Below are 18,867 nucleotides of genomic sequence, written 5' to 3'. Positions count from 1 at the left end.
TTTACCCTCTGTGTCTTTAGGGGTTTAAAGCAAAACCCTAAGAGAGGATTTCATTGTTTTAAACTTCTGCTTTAAAAATGAGAACCAGAGATGAGAAAGCACACTTTGATCACTCTGCCTATGGTATGAAAGCAGGGAACTTGAGTGGTGCAGTTTATGTCGGCTGATCTAGAGTTTGGGAAAGTTGATGACCACTTCCCCCACCTCCAGCTCTTACCCTCACTCACCAAAACTGGGGCGTCTTAAAAAGGAGGGAAATTCAGTCATTCATACCCTAAAGTTTAACTCCTCTTATAGACCTCCCCCTCTGTCCAGCCTTCAGCTGAAAGAACATCCTGAAAGAACAGCTGAAAGCAAAGTGTTATTTCTGTACTCTTCCCCACCCTGGGAGGCCCCTGCCTGGTGGGGACAGTTAAAGTAGACCCAGCTCCTTCTAACAGTGGTAATTGTTATACTTTCTGAATAATGTGTACTAAATATTAAAATGCCTCCAGTTCCTTCTCACACAAAGTGACCTCTCAGAGGAGATTTCTCCCACTGTTACACCAGCGTTGTGACTCAGTGGCTTTTGTGTGCAGGGAGAAGGGACCTCATAAAGGACACTTACATCCAGTGTTGCAGCTTTCTCTTTGGACCATGTCACAGCATGTCTGAAACCTATGTAAGCCAACTGCTCATGCTTGCCTGTGTTTTGTTGCCAGTATGGTCAATCCATATAAATTTATAAGGGCTAGAAGCTCTTTAGCACTGGGAAGTAAGGACAGCTGTGAAATGGAAGGAACATTACCTTGGTAGATTTCCTGCATTTGGTTTCTCAGTGTTCTGAACAAGTAGTGTTCCCTCCTTTTTAAAAGTAGTGGCCTACTCTTCCTCTCCCTAAATCACTTTGCCAGTGAGCTCCAAGCATAATCAGTCTCTATTAGGTTTGAGGGGATAACAAAGTGTAAGTGCACACATACCATATATCTGCTAAATAACAGGAATGAAAAAAGATGGAAGGCAAAAAAAAAAAAATGAGGGAAAAGGTAAGTTAATGCTGCTACTGAAGTATTATGGTTTTCTAATACAAGAGGAAAGAGCAAGGCATACCTCTACAGGCTCCAAATGAAATTATATTCCAGGAATAACTGGAGGATTAACAAGCTTATCACAATAAATTATTAAAGATTGAAGAATCAATTAGTAGAAATTTAACTTCATTAAGAGATGATTTAGATTATAAACTGAAACTAAAGAACTGAGAGAGGAAGAAAGAAAACCTCTCCTATAACTGTTCAAGTAAAACAAAATATGATGGTACTTTATATCAGGGAAGTGATTTTCGCCTTAGCGGCTGTCCTGATCTGAGCTCAATGACTTAAAACAGTTTTTTATATTATTAGTTTTTACTTGCATAAGTAATATATGAACACATTTGCTTTTGAAAAATTTAAATATTACAAGTAACGATAGGAAGTCCTTGATTACTTCCACCCTACCATCTTAGCCTCCAGGTAATCTTTTCCAATGTCTTCTATATATTCACAAATGTGGACTGTAACATAAAAAGTATCACACTCTGTATATTGTTCTACAACTTTATTTTCTTTCTTTCTTTTTTTTTAATGTTTATTTTTTTTTTGAGAGAGAGACAGAGTGTGAGTGGGGTAGGAGCAGAGGGAGAGGGAGACACAGAATCAGAAACAGGCTCCAGGCTTTGAGCTGTCAGCACAGAGCCTGATGCAGGGCTTGAACTGAAGAACCATGAGATCATGACCTGAGCTGAAGTCCTACCGACAGGGCCACCCAGGTGCCCCTACAGCTTTATTTTCTTCATGTAACAATATCTTAGAGCTCTATCCATGTTGATACATATAGATCTGTCTCTTTCCTTTTAATGGCTTCATGATGTTCCACACTAGGAAAATACTTCTTTTATTTTACTATTTCCCTATGAATGTATATTTAGGCTGTCTCCAATTTTTCGCCATAAGAAACACTCTTCCAGAGTATTCTTGTACAAGCCTCCTTGAGTATTTTACACAATCATTTCTCTGGGAGAATAATTGTTGGTCACTAGGGTGTACATTTTTATTTTTAATACACATGACTGGTGCTTCTCCAAGATGGCTGTGTCAACGTATCGTTCCACCTGCAGTTTAATAGCGTGCTTGTCACGTTTTCTTGTTGTCTTAATTTTCATTTCCCTGATAAGTAATGAGATTGAGTACTATTTCATAGGTATAATGGTCATTTTTATATCTTCTTTTGTGACTTGCCTGTTTAGATCTTTTGTCCATTCATCTGTTGAGTTACTTTGTCATTTTTATATGGATTCATAGTTTATTTTCTATTCTGAACAGTAATCCTTTCCTGTTGGACTGCAAATAGTTTTTCATAGTCTGTTGCTCATTTTAGAACTGCTTGTGATGTCTTTTCTAGTACAGAAATTTTAAAATATGATATAATCAAAGTGATCGTTCTTGTTCATTACTGCTTTTGCTTTTGATGTCTTTTTAAAGAAGGCCCTCCCTAACCCCACAAGACATAACTACATTATGCTAACTTTGCATTTAATTGTTCTGTGCTAATGATCTATTTGTTTTTCATGTTTCATTAACCACAGAGCTTAATTGTAAAGTGACTTATTTAGAAGCTATCCACACTGTAGAGTTTCATACTGTAGGAAAGGTGAAATTGGCCAGATTGTCCTTTGTGCCTTTGTCTTTTTGTACCTCAGAGGAATCTTTGCATAGAAGGAGGCTGTCTAATGTAGTTACCGGGAGCTAACAAGTTGCTAAACTCCTGGAATCTAACCTCTCTTGCTCGCATTTTAGCTTTGACAAGAGCACCCCATTAAAAGGGGCTGTGAACTAATGGCATCTGGGTTAGAACTGAAATGCATTTATCCAGAGAAGGACTGTTTTGCATTGTATTTAGGATACATTGTGGATCCTACATTGCATGCAAATTCGGGTCTGAGTAGATTTTTGTGAGGGGCCTGACAATCCAAACTTCCATTATAGCCATACTCTGAAAAAATAAATCCAAGTTGCAAAAACAGATGTGAACCTTTGGATATAATTCTTAGTCCTAAATTCACTTACAGCTTTCCTAAGGCATAATCATAAGCAGAAACTGTGCATTATAATGGCAAAATAAAACAAAAACAAAAACAAAACAGTGCCTGACTCTAGAAATCACTTTACTTTACAGTTAGCAAAAGGTAAAATAATAACGTAAATTTTTTAAATGCTGTAGAATTTTTATTCTGAAAATGAACTGCTTATAAAAATAAGAGTAGAGTCACTGCTACTTACAAACCCTCACTTGCCCCTTCCCCGTAAGAGTCTAAAGGCAGGCCATGTCTTTTTTATTTTTGGATCCCTAGATCTAGCTCAGTAACTTGTACATAGTAGAGCCCCCACCCCAAATATATATTTATGTATAGATGTATGTATATATTATAGATAGAGAATTATTCACTTTAAGGGAAAGTCATATTTTATTTTATTGGCCCTTTCTCTTTGTTTTGTTGACCCAACTTGGTTACCAATTTTATTTACCACACTTAACTCTCCAGGTGACTTTTAATTATTTCCAAAATCTACTCTCAGAAAAATAAGATTTTATTTCATTTAGGATCTTCAAAAAATGTACTCTAGACTCTAGGCCAGTAGTCCTTGTTCATGTATGCCGGTGTGCTGGTGAAGCCTATGGATCCCTCCTCAGAAAAATGTTTGAAATTATATAAAATAAAATATAGAGGATTACAAAAGAAACCAATTATATTGAAAAAGTTGCCAAAATATTATAAAGATCAAATTTGTAATGGTAATATGTAAGCTTGCTTGTTAATGCATTTATTAAGATTTAGTGGTAGGACCAATAACTACTGTACTAGGGATACATACAAAACATATTTTGAGATATCTGCACTAACTAATGCAATACAAAAGTATCTGTGATTTGTATTTTTGGCCAAGTCACAGGTATTGTGTTAACAGTACTGTGGCTTGTTGCCTATATTCATATTTAAATAAGATGGTGAATTTCAATTTGAAGTTAATGCCAGTAAAGATGTAATTTATTTCTCTGATCTAAGCCTGATTCCTATCCATGGATAGAACCCCTGTTATGGTGGTAATTCCAAAAAAAAAAAAAAATCTCCCAAAAACATTTTGATCAACAAGTGGAATAATTATAGGCCTCCCAAGGTGATCTGCTTAGAATGGGAAAATAGTCATTTTATTCACTCAAAAATATTTAAGTACCTACCTTGTCTCATATAGGCTTGATTCCTGCTCTAATAGGTCACAATTTAGTGCAGAATGTAGATGCTCTGTTTATTTGAAAAAATAAATATAACAACTTAGGTCTCTGTTCTCAAGGCTTTGTTTTGTTTTGTTTTGCTTTTGAAAAATTTTTTTAATGTTTAATTTTGGAGACAGAGAGACAGAGTGCAAGCAGGGGAGGGGCAGAGAGGAAGACACAGAATCTGAAGCAGGCTCCAGGCTCTGAGCTGTCAGCACAGAGCCCGATATGGGGCTCGAACCCACAAAGCACAAGATCATGACCTTGGCTGAAGTTGGAAGCCCAACCGACTGAGCCACCCAGGCACCCCTAAAGGCTTTGTTTTATAAGTTTGCTGTTGTTGGAATTTGCTCTTTATTTCCATCACTTAAATTAATCTATGTTGCTTCTCTTGTGTTAATGCCTCATTTAAATTATAAAAACTTCCATCCTGAAGGTTTTTGTATTTTTGTTGGAAACATTTTGTCATTATTAAAGGGAAAAAGTGACTGTTTTTGAAGAATATCACTAGTAGCCATTCCTACTGTCCTGAAACCCAACATCTAATTATTTTTAGTTATCAGTTATAATCTGTGGCTATTATGATGTGCACTACTTATCCAGATTAGAAAACTCTAGAGGCACCTTGGTGGCTCAGTGGTTAATTGTCTGACTTTGGCTCAGGTAACCATCTCACAGTTTTGAGTTTGAGCCCAGCATTGGGCTCTGTGCTGACAGCTTGGAGCCTGAATCCTGCCTCAGATTCTGTGTCTCCTTCTCTCTCTGCACCTCCCTCCCACTCATGCTCTCTCTCTCAAAAATAAATAAACATTTAAAAAATTAAAAAAAAAAAAGAAAACTCTAAAACAAAGACAATGAAATAATTTACTAATCTTTGTGAACTATAATTATAAAGTGTTTTCAAAATAAAAATTGAAGAAAATGACTTTCATTCCTGTACTTACAACCATCTATTTTTTTTTAATCTTTTAAAGTACACAAAAGTTATTGTTGTCTCCTATAGACAAAAAGTAGGAATGATTGATACATTTATTCCTATTTTTTTGTCTACAGGAAACAACTTTTGTGAGGAGTAGTCATATGTGATTGGGAAATTAATAGTACGTGAATTTTAAAATGTCAGCCCGAGCCAAGCTGGACTTCTGTGAAATTCTAGATCCTTTGGAAGATCTAGATCCCCTGAAGGATCTAGAATTGTTTGGTTGACTCCTCAGCACTTGCTATAATTTTACCCCTCCAGGGCACCAAGATGAGGGATATGGCAAGCACCTGGTCACATCACACATTTCTCTCTCTGTGCCTTTCAATGTCTGCTAGAGTCAGTCTAAAGGTGCAATCCTGAGCACTTAATCAGATTTCTGGTTCAGAAAACACAGAAGTTATGGTGGTTTTGGGGAAAAAAAAAGTTCTGAGACACTGTTAGGACTTATAAGCCCTTAAATAAAATTTCAGTGATACAGGCTCAAGGCACAGAATTACTCATCTTCATAACAGCACTGCTCCAAAGCAACCCTGCTACCATCCAACAGTTAGGACATTCATTCAATCCTATCAGCAGTCTCAGAATGGATTCTAAGCCAACTAAAACTTAACATTTCCCTTCAAAGCATTCTGGAGAGCTGTGCTCATAACTGAATATGAGTTACTTTTCAGCCATTGAGCCAATACTTTCTGTTTTCCAAGAAAGTGGGGTTCTCCTGTCGCCAGGGCCATCTAGGCATTTGTTGCAACATGTCTACGAGTGACTCCTAGCTTTTCAGCTCCTAGATGCTTCCAAGGCCCCATTGAGTCCTCAGTGAAATTCCAGAAAACAGCTGGTAGAAAAGGTCTCCATAGTTTGGACATAGATGGCTGGCTTGCATTCAACAGACCCTGGTGTTTTATGCTTTCCATGAGTCCAAGGGAGTCTTGATAACCAGTAATCCACTAATTCTTCCTGTGGATATTTCTTGAACACTTACTGTGTGCTTGGTGCTATGGGCATACCACATCAAATAAGCCACGGCCTCTGCCTTTAAGTGCATTACAGCTGAACCATGACCTGTCACCACTCAGTGCAGACACCAACCTCTGAGACTGAAGTCAACCCCTTAACATAACACAACTCTGATGCCTGCTGGCTCAACAGAAGCTGGAGGAAAGAGAAGGAGGCAGTTGTAAGAAAAAAGTATACTTTCCTAAACGAAGTATGTTGTGCAATACCAGCGGCTGCACTAAAGCTGATTTTGAAAGTTTTGGTTTTCTTATTACTATGAGAGGATTTACTTTTATTTCTCATTAGCCCAGTTGAAAAAAAATAGCAACAGAAAAGTTCCCTTGACTTAACTGAATGTTATATACTGTGATATAAACAGTGTGTGTGTGTGTGTGTGTGTGTGTGTGTGTGTGTGTGTAATTGTTATTTCAAGAAGGAATGGAATGATTAAAGTCTTGATTTAGAGTCATTCAGATGATCACCAAATTCTAGGGTGGGGGAAGGGGGTGGGAGAAAATACATAGTTCAATACCTTACAAAAATAAATACTTGCCAGCTGTGTATTTAGTAAGAGCCTAGGGGCAATGCCAAATGAAACAAATAATATAGGATGGCAACATGTACTCTAATGAAAACCACCATTCCAGAAAATTAGAAGACCCTGAATGGTGTTAAAATCACAAAGAAAAGAATTTCCAACATTTGACCTCATTTCCAAAATGAAAGCCTACCTGCATGATGTGTGTAAAGAATGTTATTCTCCAGTGTTGGAGAGACCTGGATTTGAATCTCAACTATGGCACGTGCCCATGGCCTTAGGCAAATTACTTAACCTGTGTTTTGGGTTCCTCAAATGTAAAATGGGCCTAAAAATACCTACCTCTTAGGATTATATATGTATATAAATATTCAATGAGGTAATATATATATAAATTACTTGACAGGAAGTAGGTATATAAAAAATGGTAATGCTCCTCCCCACCCCATTCACTCTACCAAAACATGCAGAAGTTGGGCTTTTAAGGGTTTTTTGGCAGGGGGGTGGTGTTGTTTTAAGGAAATAACTCTTGAAGCTTAGCAGTTCTGTTTAGGAGATAATGATTAGCAGTGCATGATCACCGTTTAATTCATAACGACATTTCACACAGAGTTCTCATATACACTCAGTGATTGCCATCTACCTTTTGGAGAACTCATCAAAAATTCTACCAGGTTTCAGTCGAAGAGTTAGTAACAATGACCATATCAGAAAAGTTCATTTTCTGTAAAGGAGAAGTGTTTTGCCTTTTTAAAAATGTATATAATTTTTAAAAGCAAAGCTAGATATTACAAAAGCAAAAAATTCGATCAAGGACCATTAAGACATCCATTTTAAGTAACTACTGACTACTTACGATCTACACTATTCCTGACACTGTTCTAAGCTCCAGGTATTGAGACATTGGATAAGGACCTACCCTAATGAAGTTTACACTCGAGTGACTTAAAATTTCCTTTGATGTCTTTTAACACTGGATACTGATAGCCCTTTATGATGAAGCCAATGACTCTGAAGCAAAAAGGAATCAGCACTGGGAAGGGGAAATCCATGCATAATAAGAATAATCTGATTCCCTTGAGCCCAGATTTCTAGTTCCAGTGGGTCAATTTTATAATGAAGAGGGCTTTTTGAAATGCATTGAGTTATTCTAAATCCCAAGCAAATATTCAGCTGTCAGAATAATAACAAGAAGTTCCACTGCTTTAGTATCAGCATTCTTTTCCATATGGAACCAATTTCTTAAAATATCCTCAAGAATATACCGGGAGACTCACTTGTATGTCACCTATAGCTTGAAAGCAAACTGTAATATAATGATTTAGAATTTTCAACCTGGTCAAGGAGATTAGCATTCTTTTTTTTTTAATTTTTTTTTAACTTTTATTCATTTTTGAGAGACAGAGCATGAGCAGAGAAGGGGCAGAGAGAGGGAGGCACAGAATCTGAAGCAGGCTCCAGGCTCTGAGCGGTCAGAACAGAGCCCGACACGGGGCTTGAACTCATGAACTGTGAGATCATGACCTGAGCCGAAGTCAGACGCTCAACCAACTGAGCCACCCAGGTGCCCCAAGGGGATTAACATTCTAATCCCAGCTCCCCACAAACCTCAAACCCTAGATTCAGTTCCGTGTTCATTCACAGACTTGGGAACTTCTCTAGAGCTGGGCTTCCTCTTCTATAAAATGAGAAGGACAGTGGTACCTATTAACGTTGGTCAACTGCTATAGCAATTAACTCAAAAATTCAGTGGCCTAATACAGTAAAATCTTACTTCTTTTTTTTTTTTAAGTTTACTTATTTATTTTGAGAGGGAGAGAGAGAGAGAATGAGTGGACGGGCAGAGAGAGAGGGGAACAGAGGATACGAAGCATGCTCTGTGCTGACAGCAGAGAGGCCCTACCTGGGGCTCATGTGAGATCATGACCTGAGCCGAAGATGGGCGCTTAACCAACTGAGCCACTCAGTTGCCACAAAAGCTTATTTATTTAGAATCATAGTCCAATACTGGTCAACAAGGTAGGCTTATTCCCCCTCAACAGTCAGGGTCCTGGGCTTCATAATTAAATGTGGTTCTAGCATCTTTTTTAGCCTTGTCCTCTGCATTCGTTGAATGAGGAAAGAGAGAAGGTATGGAAGACCACGTGGGTTTTGTTTTCTATGCAGGCCACCCCTTTTGTCCACATTGCAGTGATCAGGACTCAGTCTTATGGCCATATCCATCTGCTGGAAGGCTGGGGAATGTACCCAGTGTGGTGGCTTGGAGGGAGAGGAAATAGAGTTTGGTGAACACATAGCAGATTTCCCCATAGTACTTAGTTCAGAATGTTGTTTGGAGAATTAAGTGAAATAATATACATAAGAATTCATAAAGGTCTTTGGATCAATAAATATTAGACTCATATCTTTATTTATCTGCAGAGATGACTATAAAAAGAACTTTAAAGATGCCCATACCCTTTATCTCCTTTACCAGTCATCTTAATCTAGAGTCATTTTAGATATATTTTGTGTAATTGAGAGGTGTGGAGAAGGAGAAGAGGCCATCTTTTCACAGTACACTCCCAAATAATACTGGTTCCTCTTGGTTACCATTTCCAAGCATAAGCTCATTTTATTATTAAATGATGACTAAAGTGTGTGACCTTAAACTCTAAAAGAAGTTGGGATTCACCATATAGGTTCATCCAAGCTACCAGAGTGGTTTCTTCTAAACAATGTAGGTCAGATCATGTCAACATTGGTTTAAAACCCTTCAGTGTCTTTGCAGTGACTTTAGAATAAACTGTGAATGCTTTATTCAGAGTTGGTATCCCCAACCCATATTCCCAGGATCAGCCTTGCCTCCCCCTCCAGACTCATCTCACATGGATATCTCTCCCACTCCATTCCTTCTTTTATTCAACAGCTATTTATCTAGTCTCTGTTGTAGCCACTGGAGATATTGCAGTAAAATTCCTTGTAGTGGGATATGGCAGGTTAGCGTGACCCCAGTTACAAGTGGTTGCCTCTGTGGCTTGGTGCTTGCTGTTCTGTTTTCCCCAGCCTAGCTCATAGAGGCCCATGTAGAATAGTCACTAACTCCACAATTACTCTCTCACAGTACCCCATTTGCAGTCTTGATAGCATTGCACAATCTGGAAAATCCTTTTGCTCATTTGCATTTGTTATCTGTCTTCCTCTACTACACTGCAATTCCCATGAGGGCAAGGATCTTCTTTATCTAATTCACTACAGTATCTTCAACACTTATTTTCCTGGCAAAAAGCAGAAACTCAGTAAATATCTGTTGATTGAATGGCTTAAGGAATGAATGAACTGACAGGCAGCAACCAACTTATGTGGTGATGGCCCTTGGCCTGAGGAGACAATGTGAGTTCCATTTTCCTTCCTGATAGCCTCTGCTCACCTCTCCCCTTTCTGACTGTGGTTTTATAGGGAATGACACCACTTCACTGGGCAGCTTTCCACAACCGGCCTCAACACACCCAAATGCTGCTGAAGAAAGGAGCAGACCCCACTCTTGTGGATAAAGACTTTAAAACAGCTTTGCACTGGGCAGTCCAGGTGAGAAATTGGCCAGCAAACTTGTCTCAAGTTTAGATGGTGTGAAGCAATGTTAACAGTTCTCTGAGTATGTCAGAACTGAAAGATGGAATTATCAAAGGCACAGCCACTGCAGTGATATGGAGGTTATTAGTGTGCTAGAGCAAGTAAGGTTTTCTGCACTCCTCCCATCCCTCATATCCAGAGGGGCAACAGCAAACCTGTCCATTTGGAAGATGTGAGTGCATCACTTGTGGAGAAGAAACCACGCCAAGATACAGAGGAGGAAGACAGCCTGCTTTGGATGTTATATACAGACACACACACACACACACACACACACACGCACACACACACATGCACACATACATGTAAACAGACACATAACACTTCTCTCCCTTGCTCTCTTGCTCTCTCCATCCACATGCTTGCTTAGTAGCTCACAGCACACCAGGAAAAACCTTCAAAGATATACTAGGAAAATCTCTTCAAAGTCTTTGAACCATAACTCTCTTCTTCCTTCCAAATCCTCCAAAGCAGAGTTATTCCAGATGACCCTGAATTCTGTCCTGAGCAATGAAAATCATGCCTTATAATGCTACCTCATGATCACAAAAGGCAGTCTATATCAGTACACATGACTGAAGAAATCAGAATAGGCCCAAGAAATCTATAGCCCAATGAGGGGGAAAGTGAGACTAAGGTGAAAGAATGATCATGGCTAACATTTATTGACGTGCTTTCTATTTGCAAGAGGAATGATCAACTAAGAGTCATTTCCTCCATCCTTCAGAGGAGAGCAGTAGTATGCATCATTTTAACAAACTTGCTAGCCTTTTCTGTCTTATGATACCCAAGCATAGACACCTCCACTGTTTATCTTCACCAGCTCAATAAGGCACTCTTGCCATACTGCTGCCAGGATCCTTGTAAGAGGAGTTTCTGCCTGCTTTGATGGTGGTTACATTCAGTTGTTTCACATGCCAAGCATACCAGAGATGGGCACCTGGCACTTTCAGGCCTGAGGGAAGAGACAAACAGAAGTGATTTGGAAACTGCTCTGGTTTTGTCCCTCCAACTCTGGCTTCAGTTACTCTGTACCAGCACCAGCCCTGGGCAAAACTGTGAAGTGAGCAAAACTTATTTTGTCATCCCCACCTGCCTGTAGCATCCACCTACATACTTTCAGTATCTAATCTCCCACCCTGACCCCCGGGGTGCTGTCCTGTGGTTGGGCAACCATGTGTGCTGATGATCAGCTGATGTGAAAGTGGTATCCAAATCAAGCATTTCCTGTATTCATCCTCATCATACTTGAGTTTTAATCCCACAGATTTCTGATGGGGTTCACATCTCTGCTCCCACTTCCTCCACCCCACCCCCAATTTAGAGTTGCTGCTCTAGTCCTGCACGTGCAATGGAATCATCAGCAATGCTTATAAAATTATAGGTCCCCAGACCCCTCCTCCACATCTTCTAATTTGGACTCTTCAGGGGTGGGAACCCTTGCTCTCACCCTCTAAGAGGCAGTTTGGCAAAATGAAAAGTCAGAAAATCTGTTTGTATTGACAGACATGGTTTTGATCTGAGGAAAATCACCAATACCTTCTTGGTTTAACTATCAGTGTATCTTTGGGGTATGAATGAGATTGTGCATATGACAGCACTATGTAATGTGCTAGGTAACTGGAATAGATAACCATTTTTATTATGGTTCCTGATTTCTTCCACAACAGCTTAGTTATCATACCCACATCATCATATTCTTTCTCCCTACTAGATGATATAGCTTTTAACCTGCTACATTGATTGCAGTCCTGTCTGCACTTTAAAATCATCTGAAGAGCTTTTAAGCAATATTGGATACCCAAGCCCCACATCCTTAGATTTTCAGTCAGTTTTTCTGGAGTAGAGCCCAGGCATCCATATTTTTTAAAGCTTTGCTTCATCCCAGCAGACTGCAATATGCACGTAGGGTTGAAAACTGATGAGGGAGCATAAGGTAAGCTGACACCTCACAAACCCCCTCTCCTCCCCCCACCCCCACAGGTGGAATATGTGTGATATTCCTCAGGCACTGCTGGCTGACCAAGAACAAAGGAAAGGACTGAGAACAAATGGTTGAACTGATAGAGATCAAAGGACCTGTGTCTCCATCAGTTTACAAATATCTTAGTAAATTACAAGAAGAAAGGCAATCTTATCAGTAGCCTAATCTCCAGGAACTCCCTATTATTATTGATAATGATTTGCTAGAGGGAAAAACAACCTTAGCCTGACAATAGCTAAGGCTTCAGTAATCTGTGAGTCTTCTTTAGCACATGGAAATCCCTTTAAGAAACTTCCTCTTGACTTTATCTCCCCCAACTCCAGAGCATATAACCAGTCACTCTTCACAACCCCAGTGCAGCTCTTTATGCCCACAGGTCCTGTCCCGGTGCTTTAATAACTTTTTTGCACCAAAGACATCTCAGGAATTCTGGTCGGCTCCAGACCCCCATCACTCCAAAACCCCATCAAAAACACTATGATAAATGAATTCATATTAATGGGTACTAAAACCTTAGCTACTCCTACATAAGATATTTGCATTTTTGACCATGATTTTGTATAAGCATATCGTGTCACTCATTTATTGACTCAACTGCTTAATATATATTTCTTGAGCACATACCGTGTATCTGGCATTGGGTGTAAAAAGATTAACAAGGCAGGTTCCTTCTAAAACCCTTACAATTGTATGAAATATGCTATGTGTGAGTGTGAGCGTATGTTAGCACACTTTTTTCTGAGGAAGGCATCCATGACTTTCTTCACTTCCTCAGTGAGGATCAGTAACTACCCCCCAAAAGGTTAAGAATCACAGTTGTGGGAAAACCGTGCACCCTCTGTCTCCTTGTGGTTAGCAGTGGAATTCAGAAGTGGTGCGTCCTGGCCTTTACTCTGCAAAGAAGGCTAAGGGTAATTCCAAATGTCAGCTGAAACCACGATGACACTTGCCTGCTTTAGACTTCTTGTTAATTTATAGTACAGGACCAGCATTGTGCTCCATTTACAGTTTTTCCACATGAATGAGTCTATTTCCCTTTGTCATTTATTCCTTTCCCTGAACTTCCTGCTCTTCTCTTGGACCACATGAGACCACATTTAAAGCTATAGCACTCTGAAATAATAAAGCCTCTGTATTCGACCCAGATTAACCAAGGCAGGAAAGATTGGAAACATTAGGTCCGTGAAGTGATCTGGAATTGGGCTTCTGCCCCATCTCTAAGGTCTCTTGGTAACTGGTGGTGCCCTCCTGTGGGCCCACTGCCCTCATTCGCCCCTCCTGTCTTCCCAGGAGACCCTGGTGCTTGCCTCTGTCTTGGTTAGCACTGAGCAGAGCCCTGACCCCATCCAGTCTCTCTTGATGGCATCTCAGTCCCTTCAGAGCATGTGAGGACACCGATTTATCAGGAGTCCACACGGGTGTCTCTCCTCCACAAGGCAGAAATTCAGTTCCCAGTCTTTTTCTCACTCTGTTCCTCAGAAAGCCTGTCGCTTCAGCTATCATTCCCATCAGAACATTCTCACCAGTTTCAGTATTTGTATTTCTACTTTCAGCCCTTTTTTTCTCCATTCTGTTCTCACATTGCCACCAAGTGCTCTTTCTACAAATCCCAAAGGAATGTATGAATACAATTGTTATCCCACCAAAACAGTTATGGCCCCTGTTGGTCCTTGGCTTAAAAACCTTCAGTGAGTTCCATCTGACATCTCTCTTGAACTCTAGACTCATATTTCTAGCTCTCCTGGGCCTCTCTACATCATTTCCCAGACACTTCAAACTGGTCATGTCCAAACTTAACCCGTGATCTCTCCTTCCTGCCACACTCCCATCTTCCTGGTAGCCCAAGCCAAAAGGCCTCTGCATGGTCCATGAACCCTCCTTTCTTATCTCCCTTCACTGTCCCTTCATTATCAAGACTCCTCAATTCTACCTCCTCCGTTCCCACATCTCTGTTACCTACTTTCTATCCCCACTGTATAGGTCATGGTTGTACCAGGAAACAGCCCATTTGCATGGGATAAATCTGGTAGGGAGTCATGAAGAGGCTATTTCCATACCACAGTACGTTGCCATTAGGGCATCTGGGCCTAAGAGGGCATGGAAGGGAGCGGTTACTAAGACAGAAAAAGCTAGAGCTGTAGGAGAGGTCCCAGGACAGTACAGGTAGCCTTTGATGGAATGAACAAACTGTGGCCTGGCAGGGAGAGAACTGAATGATAAACACCTCAGTCTCTGTCCTCCTACACCCATCTCCTGTCAGTGCCACTCATTGGCCAAACCCAACAGGAAAACAAAGGAGTCCATTTGATGCAATTCATACAGGCTAAAAAGTAAAGAGCAGGATGGAAAAAGTTTGGAGGGTAAGCCTGGAAGAGCAAGTAGAGACAATTTTGTACACCTGCCATCACTTCCTTAGCTCAGGTTTCTACCATCTTTCACCTGAACAGTTTCAGTATTTGTATTCCTACTTTCAGCCCTTTTCTTCTCCATTCTGTTCTCACATTGCCACCAAGTGCTCTTTCAACAAATGCCAAAGGAATGTATGAATACAACTGTTATCCCACCAAAACAGTTATGGTCACTGTTGGTCTTTGGCTTAAAAACCTTCAAAGAGTTCCATTTTTTGGTGCAGAACAAACTCCCTGGGCTAACACCTACTGTTGTGAGCAACCACTCCCCACCCCCTACCCACTCCCAGAGATTCATTCTGTCTCCACCTTAATCACGTTCTTCTCTTTTGGTGAAATCCTTCTTGCACTCCCCACATCATCCCTTCCACTTGAAGAATTTCTACATATTCTTTCTTATTCCTGAAGGCCTAACTAAATGCCACCTTCTTTATTAAGCTCCCTTCCAGAATTGTTCCCTCCAAGTTGCACATTTAGTGCTTTCTTAAACATCTAGGACTGGTGGCGTAGGCAATGGGATGCCTGATTCTTTCCTTCTAGACTGTGTGCTTAAAGGTATTGTGCCTTATTCAGGTAGATGTGTCTCAAGACCCAGAACAGATCTTTGTGAATCTTAGGTCCTCCAAGAGGTTTCACTGAATTCTGTCCAATAAACTTACCCATCTCAAATCAATGAGATTAATGGCTTATTGGGTTCTTTCTTTAGAATACCATTTGTTACCTTAACTGAGTCTTGCAGGAATGTACAAGTCTTAATACCAGGGAGGTTTTTCTAATCGCAGGATTTCTAGCATAGATATGATGGCTGGTCAGTGAAGGTGGCAAGTATCTACTGTCCCTCAAATCTTGCCACTAGCTCCCTCCTCTGCTTACTAGAAAATGTGTTTATTTGGAATCTTCCTCAGAATTACTTTTCTTTCAGTGCATTTTTCAAGGGAGGGTAGAAAGAAAAGAATTATGATAATAAAAAACAACTATTTCATGTTTGTTCATTCAGTATGTAGTTATGTGGTTAAGGAAATTAAATACACACACACACACACACACACCCTAATAGCTCTTTAATATAACCTTTAAGCCTCTAGTGCTTGAGACTGGTTTGGTCCAGTTGGTCCAATATGGAATCCTCCTCCTTCCTGTAGTGAAGACCTGTGGTCAGCCTTCTGGATTGAATCAAAGTCTTATAAATATACTTTTACCCTAAATATATTCAGAATAACAATGGATAAGTGTCATATACCAGTGGGGTCTAATTCCTAAGGTGAGAGAATCTCAGCGCTGCAAGGGACCAAAGTAAATCATGTAATCCCACTATTCAATTCACGAGTAAAGAAACCAGTGCACAAGGAGGTTGTCATTTGACCAGATACACCCAGTGCCCACGTAGGCACCCAGGCCATATGACTCCCGGGAAGACTACAAAGCCACTAAGCCCAAAGTAAGCAAAGAAAATATTTGCAAAATCCATCATTCTGGGAGCAAAGGCCAACCTGCTTAGGAAACTGAAGTCTTGAAGGGCAACCTAAGTTTAAGTGGCCACATGTGTCAGCTCCCCAGTGCTTGGTTATAGTGAGGAAGGGATGCAGTAAAAGGAGAAAATAACAGGGACTCACCTAGGAGTGAACACAAGTGAAATAGTAAAAGAAAGAAGACAATGAGGAGAAGACAGAGAAGCTAAAAAGGATGGGTATTCTGTTTGGCTTTGCTTGTAGCTTGTAAGGCTTGTTTTACTCATTTATTTATTTGTTGCTCAGTAAATATTTATTGAGTATTACTCTCTGCTAGGCTTCATTTCAGCAGAAAGATCCCTAGTCATAACATTTAGCAAGGACAGGGTAGAGATATCCTGGAGGCCTTCATCTTATCAGACAAAAGTGGGATTTAACCCCTTTCTACACATTAACAGAGCAAGAAAGGAGTTTTGTTTTTTGTTTTTTGTTTGTTTCTTTGCTTCCTATACTATAGTAGTTTGTTTTCCTATAGTTTTTTGGTGTGTGTGTTTTGTGTTTTGTGTTTGTTTGTTTGTTTGTTTTCCAAAGTATCAGAAAACCTATGAAATGAAGTAGTTCAGCAGCTGAGGGTCACCATGCCTCATGCCCCATCCCTCCAATTTCTGTCTTGTACTAGCTCTCCAGGAGAGTTAGCCCCAGGCTTTGGGGTATAGTGGCCTCTGGAGTCAGGCCAAGCAGTAAAGCCTGGGTCCAAAGGGCTAACCATGAAGATAGTTCCAGACTTTGAGCTAGGCTGTTAGGCACCTTTTTTTTTTTTTTTTTAATCTGGTTAGCCCTAGACTCTCAACTCTCAAATGTTCACCTCATGTAGATGAGTAGATCTTTCCTTGGAGCTTCATTCTCAGCCTGACATATCTGGCTCTAGCTTAACTGATGGGCTAGTTCTTCTCACCTTTAAGAGGGCTGTATGATCTACAACCCTAGCGATGATTTATCTAATCACCATCATGGGATAAGTGATGCAAATATGCCACTGCTTCCAAAAGAAGGAAGGTGGTTGGAGTGCCCTCCAAGAAGAAGCCACCATAGAGCTTATTCCCCAGACATGTGGTAATAAAAACTAGTCCAAAATCTTCCACAAAGACTCTTTGGAAGGTCACCTAGAATAAAAAAGGTCTACAGTAAGAATATTGTAATGTTTTTTAGCCATCTGCCTATAGCAAAATTCTTTTTTTAATGTTTATTTATTTTTGAGAGAGAGAGAGAGAGAGACAGACAGACAGACAGATATCTCTGGATATAGCATCAGACTCCAAAGGTTAAGTGTTCAGTCCCACAAGGCTGCCCCTCAGATGCCAATCTCAAGCCCCAGACTGTTACCTGTGCCTCTGATGTACCAGCTAAAGACTGGAAGTTCCACTGACCTCCTCAGATTTGATTAATTTTCTAGAGCAGCTCACAGAACTCAGGGAAACACTAACATTTACCATTTTATTAAAGGATGTGATAAAGCATAGGAGTCAATAGCCAGTTGAAGGGATACATAGGGTAAGGTCCAAAAGAAAGGAACTTCTATCCTCATGGACCTTGAGGCCTGGCTTGGTAGCACATGGAAGCCTTCTGGTTCCCCAAGCATGGAAGCTCTGAAAAAGAACTAAAAAAGTTTTTGAGGCATTATTACATTGTCATGATTTAACTAAGTTGTGGGCTGTCAGCTGATTCTACTTCTAGCCCCTCTCCCCTCTCTGGAGGTTTTAGGGTGGGGATAATGGCAGTTCCAACCCTCTAATCACATGGTTGGTCCTCTTGGCTATCAGCCCCACCCTTGGGTGGGGTCAAAAAGTCACCTTCATTAATAACAAGACACTCATTTCACCTTTATCGTTCTGAAGCATTTTCAGGAATCTGAGAAATATATTTTGGTTATCTGAATGACTATATATACATTTCTTATAAATAATTATATCACACAAAGCCTCTTATGAACCCTCTCTCACGAGGTGTAAAGTGAAAATGACTAGCACTTGGTAGTTCCCAGCAGTTTTCAGAGCACATGAAGGCAACTGTATGGATTATCCATGGACAGAAACAAAACAAATACAACAGAAAACAAATAAATCCACAGTCCACATCTGGCCACTCAATGCAGAATTCCAGAGCTCCATAAGAATAGGATCTGTACAGTTTGTTACTTCCCCTGTTTAATGAAAGGAATCCCACTCTCCATTCTTCCTGAGGGCTCTTCTAAGCACCACCCCATTCCTTCTATCCTGGTGCTCCTTGGTCATTGTAACCCTCTCTGGCCTCCCAGGCCTGGAGCCTACCATTGGCTGACATGGCCAGCTTGCCAAGAAGGAAATGCTGTCACCAGGAAACCACTGAGCCTGAGGCCCCAGCTCATAGACTAGTGCTCTCTTGAGCCCCTCAAATTCCTGTGGGGGTGCACCATGGCAACCCTCTGAGCAAAGGCTTTAAAAGCACCTCATGTTTCACTTTGTGAAAGGTCTCATTTGGCCAGGCACACATCATTGCTTCTGACATTGCAGTCTAAGCAGGCATTTTTACTTCTGTTTCCCCAGTATGAACATGAAGGATCAGATAAACAG

General features: G+C 40.4%; 1 protein-coding gene across 1 annotated transcript in view; it reads left to right on the top strand.

Moving 5' to 3' along the window:
• ANKRD55 (ankyrin repeat domain 55) overlaps positions 1-18,867 on the top strand; it is a 590,869-nt gene that overhangs the window by 549,502 nt on the left and 22,500 nt on the right. Inside the window, exon 16 of the mRNA XM_042939212.1 lies at positions 10,245-10,373. Coding sequence (XP_042795146.1) covers positions 10,245-10,373 — 129 coding nt within the window. The remainder of the gene's footprint in view (positions 1-10,244; positions 10,374-18,867) is intronic.

The sequence above is a fragment of the Panthera leo genome, chromosome A1 (genome assembly GCF_018350215.1).
Source record: "Panthera leo isolate Ple1 chromosome A1, P.leo_Ple1_pat1.1, whole genome shotgun sequence".
Lineage (NCBI taxonomy): Eukaryota > Metazoa > Chordata > Mammalia > Carnivora > Felidae > Panthera > Panthera leo.
Note: the sequence above shows the minus strand (reverse complement) of the source record. Positions and strands in the feature narration are given on the sequence as shown.